Consider the following 26,598-nt stretch of genomic DNA (forward strand, 5'->3'; position numbering starts at 1 on the left):
CAGCCCCAGCCTCCTCACAGAGGCCGCCCCTGCAGCCCCTGCTGCCAGCGGCTGGGCACCTGCATTCGGTACACGTACTAGTAACACGCGTTACCCTCCTAATCTCAAATCAGGGCATTTGTTACCCCCCGATATGCTGCAGATGTCAGTGCGGCTGCCTGCAGAGTATTTACTTGTTGAATTTTTTTCAGCCATACGTACTTGGCCTGAGCTTGGATGTTTTTTCAAGGATCTGGTCAAATGTCTTTCCGCTTCTGGGACCAAATCAACTTTCATGTAGGGATTAGGAATTTAAACAACTTATTTTTTTTTTTACTTATAGTAATATTCACTACCTGATTATGCGCAAGATTACAAAGTGAAGCACATCTGCTGTTTCAAGTGCTTACATGTAATTTCATAATTAATTACTTTTTTTTAAAGGAGAATAAAGCAATTCATTGTTTGTTAACTTTATACGTACACTCATAGAAGATGTTTCCAATTAAGCTTTGTTGGTCAATGACTCCAAAATTCAGTGGTTCTATCAGTACAGTGTGGTAAAAAAATTGATTTACTGTCTTTTATAAACATTTTGGTTACATTTAAAAGCGTTTGATGTAGTTGTGAAGGCTCCGTTGCAATTTAGTTTAGCATAAATAGTGCAAAGTCATTAGGTGGTGTGGCTAGGCTAGAAGAACATAATTAATTTCAAGGCCTAATGCAGATATTAATGAAGTTTGGGAAGCCAAATTCATCAACCAGAGACTGAGAAGTGACTGCATTTTAATTTAAACATATACAAGGAGATACGAACAGTTTCTTCAATTTTTATCATAGGCATTTTTCATCTCTAGATCAGTTTATATAGAGATATACATATATATGTACATATATGTACATATATGAAATATATACAAATTTTTGTACGTATGTCTGAACTATGTTTTCACATATGGTCCGATATTACTATTACAAGAGTCTGTTTCAGCTTTTGAACAAAGCAAGCATAACCTATATATGTGTGTATATATACATATGTAGCTCAGGTATATATGGCAGAATGATAGTGAAGGTCTATAAGACATGCACATTTTTTTAGCTCCCATTCAACTCATCATGGATGTATTACAAAACAGAACTATATTCAGGAATATTCATTTTGAATCTTGCTGGTGTATCCAAATATTATGTGATGATAGTTCTATATAAATACCCTAATATTAAAGCATTACTTTCAAGGAAAGGTTTATGTGAGTTGACACAGATTTCATGAGTTTCTGAGAATTTTGTGCAAAGTAGGTGGTCTAAATCCACAAAACAAAGATTCTATTTTAATATTCTAATTCTTTTCTAGTTTAATTTAGTTTAATTAAATTTAAACTATTGAGCTTTACCTCACTTTTGAAAATATTCTAGAACTTATGATTAAAGGTAATGTAGAAATCCAGAATCTTCAAATCAGGCACTAAATTTAAAACAAAGCATCCAGTTACTGCAGAATTTCAGAAGTATTTAAGAATGATGTGATAGCTGAATCTTGACTAAAAGTTTTGCATATGTGTGTATATATATATTAGTCTATTTTAATATATATAAAATAGGCCTTTATATATATCAAATAGACTGTTATATATATATAACTTATATTTTATATGTATAATAGTCTGCAAATAAAGGGAAGAACTATCTTTGTAACAGTAGGGTAGGAGTAACACAGGTACCAATCATCTTCAGTCCTTAGTAAGTAATAAATAATGTCTAAAATATTGCAGGAAATAAGGGGCAGAGGATTTCAGGAGACATAGTTGTTCTTATACATTAGAACTTAAGATGCATTGGTTTGCTTTGCGGCCCTGACACAGTTTTGTATGAATGACCTTAAAGAACCATTCTAATTTTGCTGTGCTTCAGTTCCTGGTTATTCCTATTGTGATCGTCCTGAGATGGTTTAGTCAGAAGTCAATGATCATAATGGTTTTTTCCACAATGAGACCTCAGGTTCTCTTGTAGTCAATTGTCCACAAAATCTTTGACTTGAATAGAACACCTCATATCAGAGTACTGGAGGTGAGTAGCACTAGCTGTTGTATTTTTAGTAGTAAATGATTTAAATGTGGATTGAGCCTGTGGAAAAAAAAGTAAAAATGCTTAAGTAGTGAACAAGAAGAGCATAGAAATGGGGCCCTGGGGGAGGGAGGATTCTGTCCATCAGGAAGGAAGAACTTGAAAGGAAATGCAGGTCCTTTCTGGGAAACTTGCTTAAGCTGCAAGCACTTTTTTTTTTTTTTTTTTTTTTTTTAAATCTTTTTCTCTTATGCATCCCCTACCCCTTTGCTTCTGGACCCTTCTTCCTCAAGCTCACTAATCTGATTGGACTCCCTGCTATGTGCTTTCTCTGACCTTATTGAGCTCTTGCTTCTCCCCTGCAGAGCTGGATTTCCTAACTTAATGAGTTCAAAACATTATCATGCCCTCCCAAGGACTGATCTGTGGTGACTAGTGCTACTGCAGGTTGTTAGCAACGGAAGTCATTGTTTGACGGACTGAAAGATGGGTGGGGAGGATGGAGGCAGACACTGTAAGTCTTTATTAAATAGATGGATTTTATGGGTACAGCAAACAGTAAGCTTTCAGCAACAGTACTTTATATGGGTGATTCATATGTCTGCTCACTTAATCAACCGAATCAGAGCATGTCCCTATCCAGACAATGTTTTCTTCAGTGTTAGTGTTGGGGGTTTTATGGTCAGTTCTCTTGCTCACTCTTTTCCAGGATATTTTTATAGCCTAAAATTCTTAGCCTGTGTGACTGCTTACTTGATTTCTTCACCTGTCCTGGGTTTTCATACCCATCAGGCATAAGCTTGATGTTTTCATGTAGGTGAATATATCAGTCACTGGTGCAAGCATTATTTCAGGTGCACAAGAGGAAGACTTAAAATGTTTGAGGTTATACCTCTGCATCTCATGATGTTGGCCAATGTGGCATTGTGCTAAAATAGTGGTCTGAAGCAACACAACCACCAGCTTCCTCCCAGGTACAACATTAGACCAGTAAATACATCTATAGGAGTTAGTTTGCTGCAGTTAGTTACTCTTCTGCTTGATACATGCATGTTCTGGTTGTGCTCAGATTAGAGGCCACAAGCCTTAGCATCCATTTCTGACAAACGGGATCAGGGCTGCAGACCCTGCGTGCAGGCCACATACAAACCAAATGCAATACCCATTTCCTGAGTGTCATGGATATGAAACTGGGGAATACCTCTGCCCTGTAATAGGAATCGAGTTCCATCAAAAACGTTATTTGAAGTTCTGCATTTAAAAAAGCTCCTTACACAGTAGTGTGGTATGCCTTTAATTAAATTCTGATGTTTTAATAAATGTGTCTGTACACATATGTGTGTGTATATGTGTTCCCTTCTGGTTAGCAAATACTTACAGATAATGAAGACAGTGACAAAAATCAAGACTGTATTTGAAACAGAGAAATGTGCTTAATGTCTCACTTAAATGAATCAAACCAAATACTTAAGATCTAGATATGTATGATGTATTAATATATATTTATGTGTCCATTTATGTATTAAGTACAATTAATGTATTATAGCTACATAAACACCTATTTCCCTACTACCCTATGCCAGTTTTATAAAATGAATTTGTTTGTAGAAGTTGTGTTCAGCTGGTAATCAGGTGGCCCACCAAATTATTTATTCAGGTAATTCCATTGGTCTTGCCTACTCTTATCCGTTGTTGGTGTGGCTTGACCCTCAAGATATTCTTCATTACCAGTCAGAAATGTTCATACAAAGTTTCTTACAGATCAACAAAGATGTTGATTTCGTTGTAAGTAGTTGTAATGTGCTTTCCATGACTGGTGGTTCTTTGTTTTAAAGTAGCTGTTATTTGTCACACTGACAGGTACACCTACTGCGAAATGCTGGCGATGAAGTTACCATCACTGTTCAGTACCTCAGGGAAGCTCCATCATTTTTAAAGCTCCCATTAGGTAAGAGGAAATTAATGGATAGGAGTAATTTGTTTTCCTCTTTGCAGTATTCTCATAATAAGATGACAGTGACAGAAATAGGAATTCAATCCTTGAATGTTTTACAGGAAGAAATAGAAAATTGTGTGTGTACTTTATTGCTTAACACATAAGAATCTAATGCATACTGCATGACTGCTTCTGTGTAGTTTATTCAAAATAAAACTGAAAACCTCATTAAAATGCAGTACAGTCATGGGTGATATCTGAAAGTTTTTCTACAGAAGCTTTGCCTGAATACAATAAAATAGTGTTTACAAACATTTGAATCATGCATTCACACTGAAAGGTATTTTCAGGACACTTACCAAACAAATGGATAACATTAATTGGGCATATTTCATAAATTACTCTGATATTTTGATCATTTTTGTCAGAGAGCAGAATTACAATGTGACAACTGAGTAGTTTAAGAGTAGCAATAGTAAATTGTTTATGAACAATGCAGATGAGGGAAATTTTTGGTTCTTCTGGTTAGCAAATATAAATATTCAAGATACTCACTTGACATCAATGTTGCAAGTAGAAAAGTGTACGTAATATATCAGCTAACTTAATCAGACCAAATAATTTTGCACCAGTTTATCTTACATATGATTCTCATTCCAAATTAGGCAAAACATTTAAAATGTGTCTTCTTTTGGGGATTTAGGTAAGTTGGGCTCAACTATGTACTTTTTTTTTCTTGATTTCAACAGAATCATAGGTCTTATAGATCTAGCTCTTGTCGTTAGAAGAGTGTCATTTCATCTAGATTCTTAAACGTATTAAAAGCAAGCTTGACTCTGTTAAGCTGAACTATACATTTAATGCTAAAACCATTATTTCAGTTCTTACTGCGTATCATTTCCATTTTCAAAAATGGAATCTAAATTCGAAGAAATCTTATGCTTACATTTGGAGATCTTTGTCTGGTCATTGTTCCTCATAATGAAACTTCAGGTTTTGTCTTCCTACTTTTCTAGGTCATCAGACAACTATAGGCTAATATCTATAATGCCTTGGATAACTGTGTCCAAGCTTAGCTATGACTTTGGCAAGCTAGCAGGGTCTTAACAGTTTCTGTGTTGTAGACCATCTTCATTTGTGGTTATGACAATCCTACTAGCAATTTTATCTGATCTTGTTGACTGACATCACATACGCACTTGGACTCTATCACTTGTGGTTGGTTAATCTTGGCTAAGAGCCAACCTCCCACCCAGCTGCTCTCTCACCCCCATCCTCAAACAGAAAATGGTGAGAAAATAGAATGAAAAAGCTCTTGGGTCAAGCTCTTGGGAGATCACTTATTAATATTGTCATGGGCAAAAAAAGACTCAACTTGGGGAAACTTAATTAAATGTATCACAAGACATGGACCTGTTGGAGCAAGTCCAGAGGAGGGCCACAAAGATGATCAGGGGGCTGCAGTACCTCCTCTATGAAGACAGGCTGAGAGAGTTGAGGTTGTTCAGCCTGGAGAAGAGAAGGCTCCAGGGAGATCTTATAGCAGCCTTCCAGTACCTAAAGGGGGCCTACAAGAAAGCTGGAGAGGGACTTTTTACAAGGCCATGTCGTGATAGGACAAGGGGTAATGGCTTTAAACTGAAAGAGGGTAGATTTAGTTTAGATGTAAGGAAGCTGTTCTTCACTGTGAGGCTGGTGAGTCACTGGAACAGGTTGCCCAGAAAAGTTGTGGATGCCCCATCTCTGGAAGTGTTGAAGGCCAGGTTGGATGGGGCTTTGAGCAAGCTGGTCTAGTGGAAGGTGTCCCTGCCCATGGCAAGAGGATTGGAACTAGCTGATCTTTAAGGTCCCTTCCAACCCAAACCATTCTGTGATTCTATGATTCTATATTAAAATAGATTCAGGCAGTGTGGAACAAAGACAAATAAATTGAAGCAACACCTTCCCCCCACCCCTTTTCCCAGGCTCAACTTCATTCCTGACTCCTCTACCTCCCCTGCAAGTGGTGCAGGGGAATAGCGAATGAGGGGTTGGGGTCAGTACACAGCGTTCCTCTCTGCCACTCCTTCTTTCGCACACTTTTACCCTGCTCCAGCATGGGTCCTTCCCACCGGCTGCAGTCCTTTACAAACTGCTTTAGCATGAGTCCTCTCCATGGGCTGAAGTTCTTCAGGAAAATTCCGCTCCAGCATGTGTCCTCCACAGGCTGCAGCTTCCTTCAGGGCACATCCACCTGCTCCAGCATGGGGTCTTCCATGGGCTGCGGTGTGGGTACCTGCTCTGACACGGTCCTCCATAGGTTGCAGGGAAATACCTGCTTCACCATGGCAGGGGAATCTCTGCTCCGATGCCTGGAGCACCTGCTCCCTCTCCTTCTTCAGTGACCTTGAGGTTCATATGATTTTTTCTCACACTTTTTTCCTCACTCCTTTCTCTGCTGTTCAGCATTTTGCCCTTTCTTAAATAGTTTCCCAGAGGTGCTACCAGCTTGCCTGAGGGGCTCAGCTGTGCCCTGCAGCGGGTCTGTTGGAGTTGGTTGGAACCGGCTGTGTCTGGCACAGGGCAGCGCCTGACCGTCTCCCACCCCTGGAGCCACGCTGCCTCCCAAAACCTTGCCACTTACACCCAGTACACAGTCTATGTGAGACAGCTGCCACCTTCACAAGGAGTTCATGCAGGTCCAGGAATATTGGTGCCCTCTTGGTACCTCATGGGAGAGAACTGGAAGTTAGCTGACTCCTGCATTGCCTTTCTCACCAGGAGGCACTGCAGCCATTTCTGTCTGGGAAGCTGAGATCGTGGCACTGCTTCCATAAAGTGCTGTTTCTGGAAAGAGAGAGCAGTGATTAGCAGTGTCACGTCCCACCTATGAGGAGGGGGGAGTGGCTCAGATTCGCAAGTCCCCTCAGTGTGGATTAAGGTGAAATAACACTCAAGGTCTGTACATAAACACCAACTTTAATGGAACAAATATTCTGTGAACGTTGGCCCTCTTACAACTATGTCCACCTAAGCTATGCAGCTTTATGAAGAACCAAGGTAGGCCTTGCATTACTTAACAATTGAGAGAGAGAGAGAGAGAGAGATTCCTCTCTTTCAAAGGGCCTGTTTCATGGCCTGTGGCCAGCTAGCACCATTTGGAGTCTGCCCCTGATTACTGTTGTTCATAGAAAACCTGTTTGGAATAGGGAAGACAGTGCCATTTTAGACAAGCTATCACAGACTATCAACAAGCACAGCAGAGAAGCAATGCTTCTTAAATGAAAGAGACATCTTGGATACAAACTGCTCATTTTGGGCAGTTTATTAGACTTGACTCCTTTACGCAGAGCATGAGGAAATCTTTGGCAAACATTATACTACCCTGCCCAGTCCCATGCATGATCCCACGCCTTCAGTCCTATAGGTACATGCTCAACAAAAGGACTTGCTAAGTATGATCAGACAGCTGAGGAACTTAAGCAATTACTCTTCTTCTGAACTGAACCTGGACCTCAGCACAGAGCTCACCTGCTCCTCTCCAGGATGTTCTGTGCAGCCATCCAATACAGGCTGAAACCAAGCTCAGAGAGTCAGATGATCTTTGGTAAGCGACTTACATAAATACTCATTCTTGTGGTAAGGAAATAAGCAAATAAGATGTAGGAAACTATGGAAAATAGGTCTAGTTTAGGACCATACACTGAAGTTAAGGAGAACAGCAGTGGTGGGACAAAGCACCCCATTTCAAGAAGAGCTTTTCACAAGCCCATACACAAAAGGGAATTCCAGTCATGAAGCATCAGTGACACATACAACAAGCTAAGTAGCAATTCTACTATGCAATAAAGGACTTCCCAGCTCACACTGCAGGCAAGATTTAAGTGCATACATGCATAAATCTGAAGTATCTTGGCCTTTCCTAGCATCCCAGAAGACTCAGGCACATGGTCCCCTACCTTCAAGCATTCGGTCAGACCAGCTGCTATGCTGGCAGTTTTAGTAGTGTGGTGTGTTCACTTTAAATGCAACCATACTATCTCTTCCTATTAACCAGTATTATTACTATTTCTTATATCATCAGGAGTAGCATCTGCCTCCACTGCTTCCTTCTCATACCTCTTTCTTCCCTACGCTCTCTCATGCTGTGGCTAGCGAAAGCACAAGATGTCACAACAGGGAAATATCTGCCTACAGTTCTCACCACATTTTTCTGGTTGCTTCACTCTTTCATTATTGTGAACAACAAATATAGGATTTGGCATGAATTTAGACATGGATACTGATTAACTGGCACTTCAGGATGAGACAAGGACTGCTTGTTTCTGTGTTTGGAGGAGGCCCTAACCCAAAGTGGTATGCCAGTATTGATCGTTGTCTCTTTCACAGCTGCCTCGAACTCTTGGCCCTTACTAGACTATTATGAGACTGTCCATAATAGTAAATTAAATTATGCTAGCAAATATTCTCTGCCACAGGAATCTGATCAGCAATTTTATAAAATATTGCAGAATGCTTGGCATAATTTTGCATAGGGCAAATACTGCTTTCTCAAAAAACTATCAGGCCTGGATCAGAAGTTAACATGGGCCAGTAGGGTCATTAACTGTCTGCTTCGTTGGGTTGTCTGGCTCCATGGCTAGGATGATTCCTCATCCCATGGCCTCTGGTTTGCTCTAAGGTCACTGTCAGCTAGAGAGAGGATAGATTCATGTTTCTGGAAACCAAAGGAAGGAATTTTGGTTTTTGGAGCTGGGTCAGGAGGTTATTAGTGGCTGTGAGGATTATATGTTAGCCTGTTACAGAATGATTATGGCATCAGCTCTTGGGTATGTCATTAAGGATTCTCTGGAGCTAAGTCCGCTACCCATCCCAGAGCTGAGCAGGTCTTGTAGGACCCTTTTAGATAAGATTCACTGCTGCTGCGAAGACTCTTCAGAACATTTTATGGTAAAACAGACTCTCTTCAGAATTTTTCTTTTTGCTAGTTATACCAAATTATCAGAATATTCTGAAGTTGCAAAGCTTGCAGTGTAATTAAAAATCACCAGGAGTGTTTCATTTGATTTTAATTTTGTGGTTGTTCTGGAATGGGCTTTTTGTCTATTGGAGGTTGTCTATGACATAATTAGCAAGTTAGATAAATGAGATTTTATTTATATACAAGAGGTCTCCAGTATCATTCAGCAATGTTGATCATAAGACAAATGGTTGTAAAGGATAAAGTCTTGCTGACTACTTGCATACATTGATCTGCTGTCCTGTGTTTTGGGGGTTTTGTTTGTTATTTAGCGATTTAGTGTATTTCACTGACTGAAATAAACAACCACCTGTTGATGGGACTCTGAGTTGACCAGAACTTTAATAGGGACCTTTCTAGGTCTAGAAAGCTTAAGGCTTTTAAAGTTAAAAATAAAATCCAGGCTTTAATAAAATAAGTAGTAGAATACCTAACTTTTTAAATTGAAAAATCTCAGTGATTCTGTCAAAAAGAATATAAAAGGATTTCTGAACAACTCCTACCTGTACCACTGCAAATGAGTTGAGTTCTTGCTTTAGGTTTAGTGTCAGCTAGCTTTGTGATTTCCTGAGTTACTGCTAGCTCTGCAAAATCCCCTGTGATCCTTACAAAGTTTCTTTCCCTCACCTCAGAGTTCTGCCTGTCTTTTTCCTGCTACCCCCAGGGGCGTCTCAGTCTCTTTGGTGAACTGCAGACTCCTATATCCTTGCTCGCTCTCTCTCTCTGACCCCTTCTCACCTTACAGGATAAAGTTTTTTTTTTTCTCTGAGCATACTCAGCTATTGCTCAGGTAAAGATCAGGCAAAGATCTTCTCCTCTCCCACAGGATCCTTCCTGACCCAGCCTTCTCAAAAGAACAAAAATGCCACAGCTGAGAATAAGCAAATTAAACAGATGAAGCCTGTCATAGTGTAGGTTTGCATTTCTCATAAGCTGGCTGTCTAACTATGATTTGGGTGGGATAAGAGGACAGCTAGGCAATAATGATTGCTGGAAATCTCACAACATACCAAATACCTTTTTTCTGGCATCGGTACTCATCAGGATACTCTATTGTGGTCATGGAGCAGGGAGTTACCTGTAGCAAATGTTTTATTTTACATAAACACTTTGTTTTGATAGTCTTTCTCAAACTAATGTTCCAGAGTTTGGACTGGTACCTAACATTTGGAGTCCCATGTACTTGGACAAGGGCTACAGTAGCAGATAGTACAAGATTTACTTTGTGTTAGTATATTTTGTATATCATATATATCATTTGTGTGTACATACTGTGTTTTGTTCTAAGAATAGGGAGGAAAGACTACGTGATTGCTCTAGGGCTGCCATGTGGGGAGTCAAACGGAGCTCCTTGGAGAGATGAGAATCCTGCACCTTCCATGAAAGCAGTTGAGCATATACAGTGGGAGCTTCTAAAATGCTGAATGAGGCCATGAAGGAGTAGTCCATGAGTGAGTGAGGCAGAACAGGCAGGGAGCAGACTAAAAGACTTAGTTAACTGGCTTGCAATCAAGTGGTGGAGGTGGCATAGCTTGAGAGAGGCTGTATAGTTTGTTGTGACTCCGAAAACCAAAGAAAGCTGCTGAACTGAAAAGCAGATCTGCAGGGACATGGTGGGAGGAGGGAAATTTGTTCCTTAACCTTTTATTCTTAGCTTTCCCATGCAATGGATGTCAGATTTCTCTACTTAAAAAAAAAGAAATTATTCTAATGTAGTACTTTGTATTATGGTAAAGCCTGGATTTAGAGATTTGAAAATACCTAAATTCATGTCTTTTGATATGCTTAAATTGCTGAAGAGGTGGGATAATTCCACTTTAAGAATCTGATTGACTCATGGACCCATCATAGTTGTCTACTGCTGGAGACAGTAGGATTCCCCAACAGGCAGACTCTTCAGTGGAGAATTTAATGCCAACTTTTTTATTTCAGTATTTTTATTTTAAAAAAATTAGAAATTATCTTCTGTTACAGCAAGTCACTGTGGTCATCTATGAGTATGAACATACATTTTTGTGGTTTACGGTACGTATATAGTAGCTACAAAATGTTGTAGCTACTAAAGTCGGCGCTTGGGTTAGACCCATACAAGCAAAGCATAACAGTTCCTTCTACTGACATCATCTAACACTCTACAGAAAGGACTCCAAATGAAAACATGCTGAAACTTCAGAATTCAGGGTATAATTCTGAGACCTCAGCACTGAACTGACAGAGGTTTGTTACGGAGAAAATGAGCTTTTGTTGAATTAAGTTCCATTTTGCTAAATCTTTCAGATATGTGGAAGAGATACATGCAAAAATGTATGACTAAGAATGACTTTTTGACTTTTGTGATCTTAGACTTGACAGACCTATTAATGTGAAATGATTTACAGGCAATTTCAGGTGACTTCTTCAGATGGAAAAATGAGTTTTCAGTGATGATGAATATAATGCTGTGAAATTGATTTTATGTGCTTTATTGATAAGACCAAGTGCTGTCTGACAGTAATTGTGTATTGTTGGTGCTATATGTTAACATTTTACATTTAAGCAGAAATTACACAATGACCTGACTTTGTGCTGTTTCCGTTATTGTATGTTACAAAAGTATTAAGCTTTCCTGGAGTCATTTTAACTACTAAAGCAGGATCGTGATGCATAACTGCTAAAGGAAGAGATATCTTGAAGAATGTAACTGTGTAATCTTAACATTAACATAGTAACAACATTTCAAGATGACTGTTTGCTTTTAATTTCTCAGTTTGAGAAGGTGCATCATTCTTGACAATAATTGGCATTTTAAGAAAAAGATATATCCATTAAGGAAGTGTATGTATGTGTACAGTTAGTACTTGCCTAAGAGTTTCTTACTAGCTTTGTTTATAAATACAGTCCATGGTTATACTCTAAGGTGAGACTTTCAAGGCTCAATAGGAAATTTATTTATTAAATTAATGGGCTTTGTGTAACTGAATTTCTTAACTGGTTTTGAATATCTCATTCTCAGTGAAAAAAGGCTCAATCCTGCAAACAGTTAAGCATACAAGTAGTTCCTATGAGCACAGCCTCTATAAAATGACATCTAGCTACCTTTTTTCTTTCTAAACATAAAGTATAGCATATGGACATTTTATTGGCTGTCATTCTAAAATGCAAGTAGTACTTCTGGCTTGGTTTGGTGATTTATATTAAAAATTCCTCCTGTGTTTTACAGCTGGAATAGATATTGCCTGATATATACATATATTTTTAACATAAGCAATTATTTTTCATTATCTGATTTCCAGGTTCCCCTGGACCATCCAGTGATCACAGTAGTGGAGCTTCATCACCTCTCTTTGACAGTGGCTTACATTTAAATGGAAACTCAACTAACACTGTAAGCAAATGAATAATAAAAACATGGTGTAAGCTATGTAAGTTCTCTTCCCATTCTGAACTTCAAAATGCTAGTGTAGGACTGTAAGACTACTCTAATTTTGTTGTTGTTGTTGTTGTTTGTGTGTTTGTTTGTTTGATTGATTTTTAGGGCATATACTGTAAAATTCTGTACTTACAAAGTAGTCAACATGGGGCCCTGGGCTGCTAGGTTCTTACTCTGAGACAACTGAGAAGCTTGTAGGAGTGAGCACAGTAAGATTTAATCATTGTTTAGGCATGAATTCCTGTGAACTTTTGCCCTACTTTGTTGAATTGTAGTATTGTACTATTGAATTTAGTCCAGCTAGAGATGCTGAAATGTACATGGAATTCAGAAAATAATGTAAAGTTGAATTATGGAAGCAAACTTTCATGACAGGAAAGAAAGGGAGAAAAAGAGAAAGAAATAAAATAGGAAAGCAGACTTAGGGAAAAAAAGAGGTCTGTTTCTTTAATCCAGAGAATATTCAGTTCTTTTTTCTGAGGTGAACAACTATAATTGAATTAATTGCAGCATTGTGGGAAAAAAAAAATTAAAAATTTCCTTTCTCCAGGAAAAATACTAGTCACCAAAGCCAAAGAAGATAGGATGTCTTAGTAGGTAACAATGTTGCTCCTTTAAAAATGAAGATTGAAGATATAATTACTAGCTGTACAAGCACATGGACCTTCATGCTCAAAACCTGTTTAGCTCCTAACAAATTGCAGCTGTAGTCTTTCCGTTGGATATTAAATTTTACAGAAGGAATGCACAGTGAATGGAGTGAAGGCTTCTCCTCTCCTCTGGTTTTCCTTTTCTTTCCTACTCAGCCAGAGTTGTCAGTGTCTGCTGCTTACTGTACTTCTCCCAGGCTTTTCACTTTTTTGAGCATTGTCTCTCTAAACTGATCCTTAAGGCTTGTTTTTCTCTTATAAATATATATATATGAGATAATATAAACATACTATATACGTATGATAGATAAATAAATAGAAATATGCTTTTCTGTGCTGATACCTGTACCTTACTGCTTGGGGTCCAAACTGAGCATGGATACAGAAGGTTCATGTTTATTTGTTTTTAGTTATCTAGATAATTATTACCTTTAATTACCTTGTATTGTTGTCTTACTAAAGAACCCCAATCTATCCTCAGGGTCCAGCATTCTGCAATGCCTGTCTACCAGGTGCACTGCAGACAAACAAAGTCTTTTCTGCGAAGAGCTTACATTATAAGAAGAGGACTATGGTCAGATGATTGCCTGTGATTGCATTAGCATGTTTTAGTAAATTAATGCCTATTAAGTGCTAGAATGAGTGTGCCATAATAACTTCCAATAATCATTATGACTGTACTGTGGGAATTGCACACTTTGAATTCTATGCATTATAAAAACATAAATAAGTGGCAGGAGTTTTGTAGACTTGTAACAGAGTAATTTAGAGTTAGTTGCCAAGGTAGCACACATAAGACTGTGCATAAGCTTGAAATATAAGTGGAAAAACAGAAAGTAAAAAAAAGGAGAATACTAAGGTACTAACTTGCTTTTATACAGCACTTAATTTTTCTGAAGCTTGACATAAATGTCACATGAGGAACTATGTGTGCACCAGACACCATGACCTAGCAGTGAAATAAAGCAAAACAATCTAGCCTAGTAAAAAAGTCATGATCTCCCTTCATAGGAAACAAAACGAAAAATTGCCAGATTCTTATTGTGAAGTGCAAAAGCAAGGTTCTAAGTATTCTGAGCAGGAATGACTGGCTTTTGAGATGGTCCACTGGAGGTGTGTGGTCAAACTTTTATCAAACTCAACTGTGAGTGTAACAACTGAGCTGTGATCAGATCTTCAAAAGTGGTTATAAATATGTTTCAGCTACCAGCTGGTGAGTGCTTCTACTTTTTTTAATTAGATATTTTCATTTTTACAGTAAAGGAAGAGCAGAACTGACATTTCCTGTAATGGTATTGCCCAGTACGGCTAAGGATATTTAAATCTCTTTTTAATGTCACGTTGGTGGGGGAGATCTGACTCACTTTGAATATTGCATCTTGTAAGTTTGTGTTGCAGTTGTATGTACCTTCCTAACCACAGTCAGATCCATGCCATATTAGACAATGCACATATATTTATGAGTGGAAATGCTGCTTCAAAAAGCACGCAATGTAAAGGAAAGGACAGAAATGAGAGGTAAAGAATTACTGTTATGCCAGTTTTACCAAGCTGTCATTCAGCATGTCTCTTCTCAAAAACAATAATATAGAGACACTTGAGCTAGCTTGCATCATATAGACAGTAGTTTAGCCATGTTAACAACAAGCTGCTTCTGCCTAATATGAAGATACCATTTTCAGTTCTGGTGCTAGCGTACCTCTGTTAGACATATCTTTATCACCTCTGCTGTGAAGCATCTGTTACATATGATGTGATACCATCTTCAGGTTTTATATACATCCTCCCTATAATATCAGAGCAGTTTGCAGTATAGGAGTTTAACAGGGTTCTCTGGAACACAGAGAAGTGAGGTGAAGTGCTCTCTTCACACCTAATTATTTTGTGCTTGGGCACTGTGACAAATGCTATAGAAATTGGTAGTGGCAGATACATTCATCTGTATCTTATAAGTGGTTTATTAAACACAATGTGAAATTTCAGAGGGGAACATAAAACATTCAGAGGAGGTGGTCTCCAGGCTAGTGATTACAGGTTGTTTACCTGAAGGATTCTAACTACAAAACAATGAAGAAAATACTGTAGAGAGATTCTCCTAGATGTCCAAATATCCTAGATGTCCAGGCCAGCTCTGGAGTAATTGGGGATGAAAAAAAAAGAGACCAGAAATAAAAAAAATTCCTGTTTAAGACACCTTTGAATAATATGATAGTTACAATGCAAAGGGAGAATGTAGTAGGTTTTCATTTGTTTGAAAATCCAGCTTCCCTGAATTATCTAAAAGTGATGTTCTAATAAGTGAAGTGAGACCAGAGTAAATTATGATTTTCTGTGTGTTCATATAATTTAAGAACTCTAATTTAATTTTGATAGTGTATGTTTAGTTTAGTTGGTTAAATGAAACTAAACAGGCACTTAAAATTTTCTAAATTGCTTTAAAATATTTTTTCTTTGGTGGCTTTGTTTCATCTGTTAAATTAAAAAGTTTTGCTTTAAAGAAGACATTGCCTACTTCATCACCAAGTATAGTTTTTAAAAAAGAAAAAATACAGGTGCTTAACTCTTCGTGGGACCAGTAGGATGCTAAATCTTCAATGTCTATGGTAGTCCTGGTTCCAGAGTGAGGGAATGATATGGTTCAATCCCAAGTGTGTAAAGGCAAAAAGGGAAGAGGATCCAAGAAAGGGGGGTGGACACCCTCTTGCTGAGAGTAAAAGCTATTCTGATGGATAGTTCAGTGGAATGTGTGACCAGACCATTGAATTGAGATTTAGTTGATGCCCTACATCTGAAAGCTTCAGTAGTTTTATTTTTCGAATGTTCCTGTAGTGTCTTCCAATTCAGTATAAACACACTATTGATCATTCTTAAGTTTTATTTTATTCTTCATTTTTATCGTCCTGTAGCTCACTTTAAGGAAGAAAAGTTTCAGGATTTCAGATCAATACCTTTTCTATTAGAATGGTTTAGCATGTGATACCGATAGGCTCTGCCAACTCTTGATCTGAAAATCCATGAGTTTCTCACTGAATATGAAAGCAATGTAACTTTAAATTGACTTCTGATTCACAGTGTATCATTTGGTAATGTACGTGCATAAAATGTAACTAATGTCATAAATACAAAAAATAGCTCACTTAGAGGTACAGCGCTGGTTACTCTCATGAAAGTAATCATCACCATGGCTTCCATTTATTTGCTGAAGAGAAACTTAAAATAGATGAACACAGCTAGCTACACTTAAATATTTTGGACTGCTGCTGTGCTGAGGACCTTTATGAAATGAGATAAACACACTGCAAATAGGTGTGCTCCTTTTTCTCAATTAATAAAATATGAAGTGACAGTCCCCTTTCCACCTACAGGGAAAAATAATCCAAATTTCTGTTTCTGATTACACCTCTCAGAAATCATAGCAATAGAAGCTGAAAAAAGCCTATTAAATAGCACCTTCCTACTCCACTACTATAGAATTGTTGAGGAAATGCCTTTGATATTGAGTATTGAAATAGTTTGATTTAGATTTAGCTGTTCAAAAGTGCTGTGTTTTTCTAATTCTGATTAGAGTTGATTGGGACTTTCACTATGACATTAATGAAATGAATAAAAGGTATCTTTAAAAGTCTTATCTTTTAGTTGTATTGATCCCCACTGTTGCTGCTAATCCTTTCAGCAGACTTATTTCTTCTAGTATTTAACATCTGATTGATCAGGTTGGTCATTTCTTCTGCACAGAAGTTAAACACTTGTTTAATTTCCCAGTAAATTTAAGTCAAATATGGTTTTAGGATTTTTTTTTTTTAACTTAGAGCCTTAACAAAAGCTGGTGAAAGGAAATTTGAAAGGAAAGCTGGCATTGAAAATACAAAGAAAGTCTTACTAGCTGCTAAGTAAATGAACACTGAACAATATTTGCTGCTTTATGACATCTAATACTAGTTTTAAAAGTATTCACTTCAAACACTGAAAATTATTCTGATATTCACACACCTTCGAAGAAGGCAGCTTCAATTTTTTAAGTGGGGCTGGCCTAAATCCAAGTCTGTTTCCACTGGAAGAGAAGTCAAAGCCCAAGAAAGGTCAGATAAAAGATTATGGCTTTGTTATTTATCTTTCAGAAAAAAGTGCAGCAGGATGACAATGGAACTAATGTGCCAAGTAGAAAACAGTAACTTGCATTTGTTAGGTATCTGGTTTCATTTTTTAATTATACATATTTTTCCCATACACAGCCCTTCATGTGAATGCATCGTTTCTTATAGTTCTTATGAATTTGTTCATTTTAGTTTGCAGCAGCAGCAAAAAGAAAATGCCTTAGGAGACAAAGCCCAATTTATTACTTTTTTTATAATTTCTTTTTAAAATTTTTATAATAGAAATTGGGTCATTTTCTTTATCCTTATGCATTTCCTTTTTTAATTACACTTGTGCTTAAAATATTTCGAGTCCCTTTGCTTACTTGATGGATCATAGGGAGCAATTCATCTGACTAGTCACCAGGGATCTGCTTTAGGGAGAGTTGTATTGCTGTGTAGGTTGCACTGAGTGTATTGAGTACCTTTCATTTGCACAGAGAGACAAAGGAGTTTTGGGGAGCGGTGTTATTTGTTAATGAATGATGCTTTTCTGTTTGGCCTACGATATTCAGGAGTGCAGAATGAGAGCTGTGGAGGAATTAAATTTACATTTGATTCTTGGACAAAATCATGTCTCTTTTTTCTCTTATTATCTGTTCTCCTGGTTGTGACTACAAATGTGCAAAATGGACCACTTCAGGTCAGAGCTAGATTATAAAGAGAAGCTAGAAATTTGAAATTCTGTTGTATGAGTAAACGAAATTATGACTATTCCTCACCTGTTGCCAACATGTTGAACAGAAGAAGCAGCCATCTTTCTTGTGTTTTAGCAGGGAGTATCAGAAGTCCTTGGTTAGAGGGAAATATGTGTGGTAGCATTCATGAGACAGAAGACTAAATGAGTAAGCTGAAGTGTTAGAAGACATGAAAGCAAGCTTTTTCTTTTTTTTTTTTTTTTTTTTAAACCAGAAAGATCCATCTACTGTTGCCCCAAGTTAGTGTTCGATTGCTGTTCCAAAAACCAGGCCCTGGTAATGATCAGCGTGGAAACAGAGAGGCATATAGTGTTGACCTGCTTCTAGATTTGATGTTAGCATAGATGAACTCCAGCAGTTCAGGTATATGCTATAAATGGCTTATAGTGAAAAATGTTAGTAAAATTGAGGCAATGAGTTATCCCACAAAGTGACATCCAGTGTCATTCCACAAGTTCCTGCGACAAACTGACACTTACTGAGCTCCTAGTTGGTGATACAAGCAAGAGTCAAGCCTCAGATTTATCCTGAGGGATGTGCAGACTGTGTGGAGTTCAAAGAATTTCCCTAACCTTGAGCTAATTTTTCTAAGCAAGGACAGCATGCCCCATTTGGGGATATGAAAGGCTGCCAAAAGCTGTCTCTAACAGCTGAAGTTTGGGTACCCTTGCATTTATAGTGTAATGCCATAATAATCTCAACATTATATTTTGTTCTGTTCTTTTCCTTATATACCTTTAATGTTGGGTTTTGATTCCTGACTGCAGTTATAGTTTGAGAAGAGTCATAATTACTTCCTGCTTTTTATGCTGAGATTTAATATAAACTATTTTGGCCCCTGTCCCCTACCCCCAAAGGAAGAATATATCTGGAAAGGTGTTCCAGGCAAGGTTGTTGAGGTTACTCAGGAACCAATTACATACTAGCTCGAGGGAAACAAATTAAAGAAAAAGGTGCAAGATTCTGTCAAATAGTCCATATGCATTCTCTAAAAATATCTTAGTCAGGCTTGTACCTTATTGGTTCATTAAAAAAATAATAATGTAATAGCACCTAGCAGCACAGCTGTAATGAAATATTCATTAATATTTCCACTGTAAATCACTTCTAGAGAAACTTATATAATTGAAAGGTTTTTAATTTGTTCCTCACCGGTAGAATAGTAATCCCATTGATTTAAATGCATAGCTACTGCAGTGAATAGGGCAGTGTAAGTCCCTAACATGTACTGCTATACAGACTCTCCCTGTAAACACCACATATAGGTGCACAGTGTCTGCAAAACCATCCATTAATTAAAAAGCATTAAATGTCTTCAAGAGCAGTCATTAAATTTCAAAAGGATGCATGTGATGCAGCATTAGAATTAAAACAATGTATCTTTTCTGTGATAGAAAGGGAGGGGTAGTATCCTTGTTTCACATGCTGTTTCACCTTCCTCCCATTTAATTAAACAATGTCTGCCAATTAAAATAATGTAGAATAGAGCTGTATAATTAAAAGTTGCTGCTTTCACTGAATTTTAAAGACATCAAATTACTTGTCCAAATTGTTACTTCGTCTGGAAGAGCTTGTTTCCTGTTTAGAAGCCTTTATCTATTAAATGATTTGGTGATGCATACTTTACCAGATAATTACTGCCTTCTTAAAGCTGTCACAGAATTGTGCACCTGCATCTAAGAATTCCATTAAAAATAAATAAACACAGACCCTCTCCTGAATTGATGCTTCTTCAAAGGAATGCACAGGTATTTTGATACCATCATTAAATCCCTCTGAATTCTGAGACAAGCTGAATGCTCTAATTGACTCCTATTTACAGTAGATATCTCAATAATGTGTTTCTTTAGCTGGGCATCACAAGAGTTTCACTCATGTCTCTACTCCTGGCTGAACACTTGTTGATTGTGTTGTTCAATGATTAAAGTAAGCTAATGTAAGACTCTTTTACTGCTAATTGGAGCAGTCTTGTTTTCTTCTCCAACCAGTCTACAGCCTCTGTTTCCTGTCTGTCCCTGGAATAAGTATTAGCAAATGCTCAGCCACACATTGGTCAGATCAGTTCATTGATCCACTGAAAACTAATCCTACCTATATATAAATATATATTTTATATATATACATGGTATATACAATATATACATATATTTCAGTCACAGACCTGACTGAAAACTGTGGAGAGAGCTCATCCAATTCACTGTGAGTTGAATTGTTGCTGGTGCTGTTGCAAGAAATTATATAACTCTAATTCTCTTCCTCCAGAATAAGCGTAAGACAAATCTGCCTACTTTGAAAAGCATATTATATTGAGAGCTTTCTTTTGAGTAATGCTGTAATATTTTTAGTAATGGAATTTTGACAAGATGCACTCCAGTTTGCACCAAAAAGATGCAAGAAGGTTAGTATTTACTAATCCAAAAGTTTTTACCAAAATCCATTAAAATTTATTGGCCAATGTTTTCAGTTATAGCTTAAGGAAATGAAGCTATGCCAAGCCATTTTTTAGCATTTCAGAGTTCGAGGACGTCCAGAGTCTGGACGATGCTCTTAGTCATATGATTTAGTTTTAGGTAGTCCTGCGAGGAGCAGGGAGTTGGACTCGATTATCCTTATGGGTCCCTTCCAACTTGAGATATTCTATGATTCTATGGTGCTATGATTTCAACCTCAGAGTTGTTTTTGCTAGGAAAATATTTCAATATACAACAAATATCAAATGTATTAATGTTGCTAGCATTTTCATATACATATTTTATAGAGAAATATTTTATATTCTTCTCAGAAATTCTCAGCAATGCTCACTAAAGCAGAAATAGCAAAAATACCTCGAAAGATAAATAACAGCATCATCATAATCATCTCTTTTTGAACCAGTATCAACAAAGACAGTAATCTAGAATTAGTCATGCCTCTTACATATATATGTGCTTGGTAGAAATACCAGTTTATGGAACAGGCTCAAGACTTTAATGATACACTTTGAAATAATAAATCCTCTAAAGCAAAAAATGGATAAATTCCAAATGATCAGTAAAAGGTTATATTTTTTCCTAATGGGTGTCACACTTGATTCTTATGTCATAGAATCATAGAATCATTTAGGTTGGAAAACACCCTTAAGATCATTGAATCCAACTCGATGTTAACCTAACACTACCAAATCCACCACTAAACCATGTCCCTAAGCACCACGTATATACATCTTTTAAATACCTCCAGGGATGGTGACTCAACCACTTCCCTGGGCAGCCTGTTCCAATGCGTGACAACCTTTTCAGTGAAGAAATTTTTCCTAATATCCAATCTAAACCTCCCCTGGCACAACTTGAGGCCATTTCCTCTCATCCTATTGCTTGTTACTTGGGAAAAGAGACCAACACCCACCTCACCACAACCTCCTTTCAGGTAGTTGTAGAGAGTGATAAGGTCTCCCCTCAGCCTCCTTTTCCCCCGACGCTAAACAACCCCAGTTCTCTCAGCCGTTCCTCATAAGACTTGTGCTCTAGACCCTTCACCAGCTTCGTTACGCTTCTTTGGACACGCTCCAGCACCTCAAGTCTGTCTTGTAGTGAGAGGCCCAAAACTGAACACAGCATTCAAGGTGCAGCCTCATCAGTCCCAAGTACAAAGGGACGATCACTTCCCTCGTCCTGCTGGCCACACTATTTCTAATACAAGCCAGGATGCTATTGGCCTTCTTGGCCACCTGGGCACACTGCTGGCTCACATTCGGCGGCAGTCGACCAACACCCCAGGTCCTTTTCCATCAGGCAGCTTTCCAGCCACTCTTCCCCAAGCCTGTAGAGTTGCATGTAGAGGTTGTTGTGACCCAAGTGCAGGAGCCGGCACTTAGCCTTGTTGAACCTCATACAATTGGCCTTGGCCCATCAATCCAGCCTGTCCAGATCCCTCTGTAGTGCCTTCCTTCCCTCAAGCAGATCAACACTCCCACCCAACTTGGTGTGATCTGCAAACTTACTGAGGGTGCACTCGATCCCCTTGTCCAGATCATTGATAAAGATATTAAACAGAACTGGCCCCAGTACTGAGCCTTGGGGAACACCACTTGTGACCGGCCGCCAACTGGATTTAACTCCATTCACTGCAACTCTTTGGGCCCGACCATCCAGCCAGTTTTTTACCCAATGAAGAGTATGCCCGTCCAAGCCATGAGCAGCCAGTTTCTCCAGGAGAATGCTGTGGGAAACTGTGTCAAAGGCTTTACTAAAGTCCAGGTAAACAACATCCACAGCCTTTCCCTCATCCACTAAGTGAGTCATCTTGTCATAGAAGGAGATCAGGTTAGGCAAGCAGGACCTGCCTTTCATAAACCCATGCTGACTGGGCCTGGTTGTCCTGTACATGCTATGTGATGGCACTCAAGATGATCTGCTCCATAATCTTCCCTGGCACTTAGGTCAGGCTGACAGGCCTGTAGTTCCCCAGATCCTCCTTCTGGCCCTTCTTGTAGACGGCATCACGTTTGCTAACCTTTTATTTCTGTTTAGATTGTTTTATCTTTCAATCTTCACCAAAGTAACAATTAATTAAATTTTTTAATTCATATAAGTTAAAATAAATTCATTGAAAGTTAAGTTTACAAGTGTATATCTTGCCAGTCATTTGAAACCCTCAAACATGCAGTTTAGCAAATAACTGCAAAAATTAAGGAGTTTTGATAGAAAATCAAACTCTTGTAGAACACAAATAAGTCTTTTGTGAAATCATTTGCACTTGTTACATTTACAGTTGAAAGCTCAGATATTCATAAGAAGTTCTCCTGTCCTCTCAATGCTGGTGACAACAGCAAGGCATTGTGGTAGCAAAGAAAAAAAGTAACTTGTTTCAAGGGAAGAAATCGTTGATGCTAATTAGTTTAGTCTCCTAAGAATAAACTGTGCCAATTATTGTTGCCTCTTTGCTTAATTGTGGTATGAGAATGTTTGCAATAGATACACTGCTGCTCCAGTTATAGTCCTTCATCTACATACACTATGAAGACTTTGCAAGACTTGCCTTTCTGCAAACCGGATAGTATTTGTAATATGAGATGAAAAGTATATTTAACAGCAGGCTTAATCATGCTCAGTAATATGACCCTGAGTATTTCTGACTCCAAAAGTGAATTAACCAGCTTCAACCTGCCTGAAACCCATGTTTAACAAAAGAGTGATATGTCAACCTAAAATATCACTGTGGCTGCTTCCAAGGTGCAGCCCTAGCAGAAACTGCAAATTAAATTACTAGGGAGGGTTCAGAAACACTTCCTTCTGAGGACATGACATTTTTCTTGCAGAGATTTAGAATCAATGACAGTTTAAAAAAAAAGTAAGGTCAAATAACTGAGTTTCCCAAGCTCTGCAAATCGTATGTCTCAAAAAGATGAAAAGTTGACAGTCCCAGCCAGCTGTGATCTTTTGCCTTCCTTCCTATGTTCTTAGTGGAAACTTAATTATAGAGACATGTCTGATTAGATCTCCCACTTAGTGGAGGACTTTCTGGACTCATTCAGCTTCTGGGAAGACTTCTTGGTTGCCCCATAATGAGTTGTTGTACAGTTGTTCAAAAAAGCAACAAAGCATTAGCCTACATTGTCCTTCATAGGTCAATGATTGCTAACAGGATACAGAATCAGACCCTCCTCCAGGTCAACAATACACAGCTGTCCCAGGTGGGTAGTGATTATGTGTCATTACAACCTGATTCTTGTTCAGTGTTCTGTCAAAAATGAGATTTTTGTGTTCAATCCATTTCTTAATGGACAGGTGTTACAAACAAATTGGCATTAATTGGCAACATTGTTGGTGGTCTCAGCAGAAAGCCAAAGGTGTGAAATGAACCAAAGGATAAAAGCTGTGATCGCAGAGATGATCTCTAAACAGCCAAATTATTTTAGTGCTTTGGAGGAACGGTGTGGACAGTTTTCAACATAAGCAGCAGCAGCTGTTTAGTAGGCAGAAGGCTTGAAGGTCAGCCAGCTCAGTACACTGGGACAGACCAAAGGACCATCTAGCCAAATAGCTTGTTCCCAGCAGATGCCCTCAAGAGAATACAGAAACAGAGGAAATATGTAAAATTATTTATGGGGCATATTTCCTGCACCTCCAGTGATTTCTGGCATAGGGGCTTCCTGAGCCAGAGTTTGTTATATAGATAAATACGTTGTTTCTTTGGTTTTATCCTACTGTCTTTTACTTCTAATCAATACCCCTGCTTCTTATATGAAAAGGACAAGTGAACCACTGTTTCCTAATCCCTTTCTCTGTTATTTATTTTTTTACATACCTTTGTCATACAATTCCTTCAGCTGCTGCTTTTCCAGACTAATGAATCTTTGTTTACTTAATTGTTATTTGTATGAAAATGATTCCATTCCTTTCAACATCTGCTTTTCCCACAACAGCAAGATCTTATTTTTGAGTGTTAATCACCTGTTCATATCCCATTACAGTATGGGGAAAGTTAATATTGTCTTTCCTCATGTGCATTACTATACATTTATCTACCACATTTTTAGCAGTCCTTTTATCTCTCAGTCATTCAGTATCACGAGCTGCTTCTGCAGCTGTTTGCAGTTTGGTTTTCTTTTTATCGTTCTTCGTTACTTGTTGTGCATAGTAAACTTGGTTCAGTCTGGTGTTCACCATCTTGTCCAGATCATTAATAGATATACTGAACAGCATATGTAACTGTGGGAGTCCACTGATAGTGCCCCTCCGCAGTGAAAACTGGTTCTTAACTGCTGTGTTTTGCTTGCTATATTTTAGCTAATTATTAATTTGTGTGAGGATTTCACCTTATTTCACAGCAAATTAGTTAAGAACTAATTTTGTGAGGGACAAAAAGTTTTTGGAAACCCAAGTACGCCTTAGCAATTGCTTCTCTCATATTAATTAACAGTTTTGGACAACTCTAAAAGATTTGTGAGGCATGACCTCTGTTTGCAAAAGTTGTATTGACTTGCTTCTTCCCCAATTTCTTATTTTTATCCATGTGTTTTGAAGGGGATACATCAAAGGATCTGTCTCAGATGGAAGTGTTGATAGATTATAGGGCAAACTGAACAAAATGAACTGCTGGTCCTATGATAGTATTTTGTTTCTATGCAGTGATCTTATGGCCATATGTATGCCCTCTTTTGTCCTTAAGAAGACAAAGAGGGGTCAGTCCAACTTCATGCTCTACCATAAACTGGTTAGTAGAATATGGCTTAGTAAGAAACAGACATTTGAAACTTGGACCAGTTTGACCCCTTCATATCCTTTCCCTGTTCTTGGTCATTAATGTTCAGATCATGCAGTAGGGTTTCTGCAGGTATAAGTAGTCCAGAACTGGGGGAAAAAAATAAATTACTCTTTCCAATGTGTTTTTCAAATATCAAAACTTTGAAATTGTCTGGAGAAGCCGCATTTTCTTTAGGGGTTTACATCAGTTGTAACAGTTTAGCATTTTGGCAGGAATATTTCTATACTGTCGTATCATAACTTTGGGCTTAATAGATTTTGACCAAGTGGTTTTGGCCATTTTTTCCCCTTCAATTCATGCATCTAATGAATAGCTGTGATGTAGATTTTCTGAAATTCTGATCTTTACTTACATTGAGATATATTTTCTTTACACTGGTATCCTACTAAAGCATTTGATTGAAGCTTAAGAGACCAAATGGAAACATTAAATTGCCAATGACCCACTCATGAATTTTTTACTGCCAAATGCTCTTAAATTGCCTAGAATGTTACAGAATATTGTTCCACAGCCTGCTAAGAAGTACAGCTAATAGTTCACAAGAAAAAGACAGATTTTTATGTTTAAATTGTCTAGATGTTTTCTGTATCTTGAGAGTTGAGAGGATGGGAACAATAGGTGAAAGTGCTGCAGGAATTTTTATGTTCCTTTATTTTCTGGTTCTTGGATTTAAATTCGGTGATCATATTCAAGCATTTATGTTTGACTGTAATAAGCTACCTTCTGCTTTATTCTTAGACATTTCAGTTTCCAGACAGGCACGTTAGATTATGTTGATCAACTTCAGATTGCATGTGGTTCTGTCAATTATTTTAATTTGTACAGAATTCTAAAATATGCATCAGATTCTTCACTATGATATTATTAAATTATTACTAAGCTTTGGAGACACCTTAGCCTTTTGTGGCTAATTCTAGGAAATAGAATTAGTCTCTGGACTTGATTATGAAATATTCATACTGCAACAACACCAGATCTCAATCAAATGAAAGCTGGATTGTTCTAGGGATTGCAAATATTCTAAGTGAAATTCCTTTCCCCAAAGAGATTGCAGTCTAAAAGATTCTTTAGTGTTACCAACTCTAGCAATTTCATTACAAATTTTTCATTTACTAGAAAAGTGTCCCTTAATCACTGACTCTCAGTCGTCCTGTTAGAATGTGAAACTCACTATTTTGATTTATTTAAAGAAGTAAATAGAAAAATCAGCCCTTGCTGACTGTAAGAAGGAGCTTTAGGGGGAAAAAAAATAACCCTCAATCCTTATGAGCAAGAAAAAGAAATAGAAATAGAACAATTCCCAGAATGCTTTTTATTTTGAGTAAGTTTTATGGCTTTTGAACACCTGGGCATAACAGAGCTGAAGTTGGGTCATTCTGTGGTTTATTTGCTTTTGTAAGTACTACTCAGTGCATATTACAGCTCGTATAAAAATAACCAACTTTCAACTCCCTTGTCTACTGGAAAGCTGTCTGTACAACA

At 37.8% G+C, this 26,598-nt stretch overlaps 1 protein-coding gene across 1 annotated transcript in view; it reads left to right on the forward strand.

Moving 5' to 3' along the window:
* SNTG2 (syntrophin gamma 2) overlaps positions 1-26,598 on the forward strand; it is a 303,349-nt gene that overhangs the window by 191,234 nt on the left and 85,517 nt on the right. Inside the window, exons 7-8 of the mRNA XM_050894130.1 lie at positions 3,907-3,994; positions 12,254-12,345. Of these exons, the coding sequence (XP_050750087.1) occupies positions 3,907-3,994; positions 12,254-12,345 (180 nt within the window). The remainder of the gene's footprint in view (positions 1-3,906; positions 3,995-12,253; positions 12,346-26,598) is intronic.

This window comes from Gymnogyps californianus, chromosome 3 (genome assembly GCF_018139145.2).
Source record: "Gymnogyps californianus isolate 813 chromosome 3, ASM1813914v2, whole genome shotgun sequence".
NCBI classification, from domain to species: domain Eukaryota; kingdom Metazoa; phylum Chordata; class Aves; order Accipitriformes; family Cathartidae; genus Gymnogyps; species Gymnogyps californianus.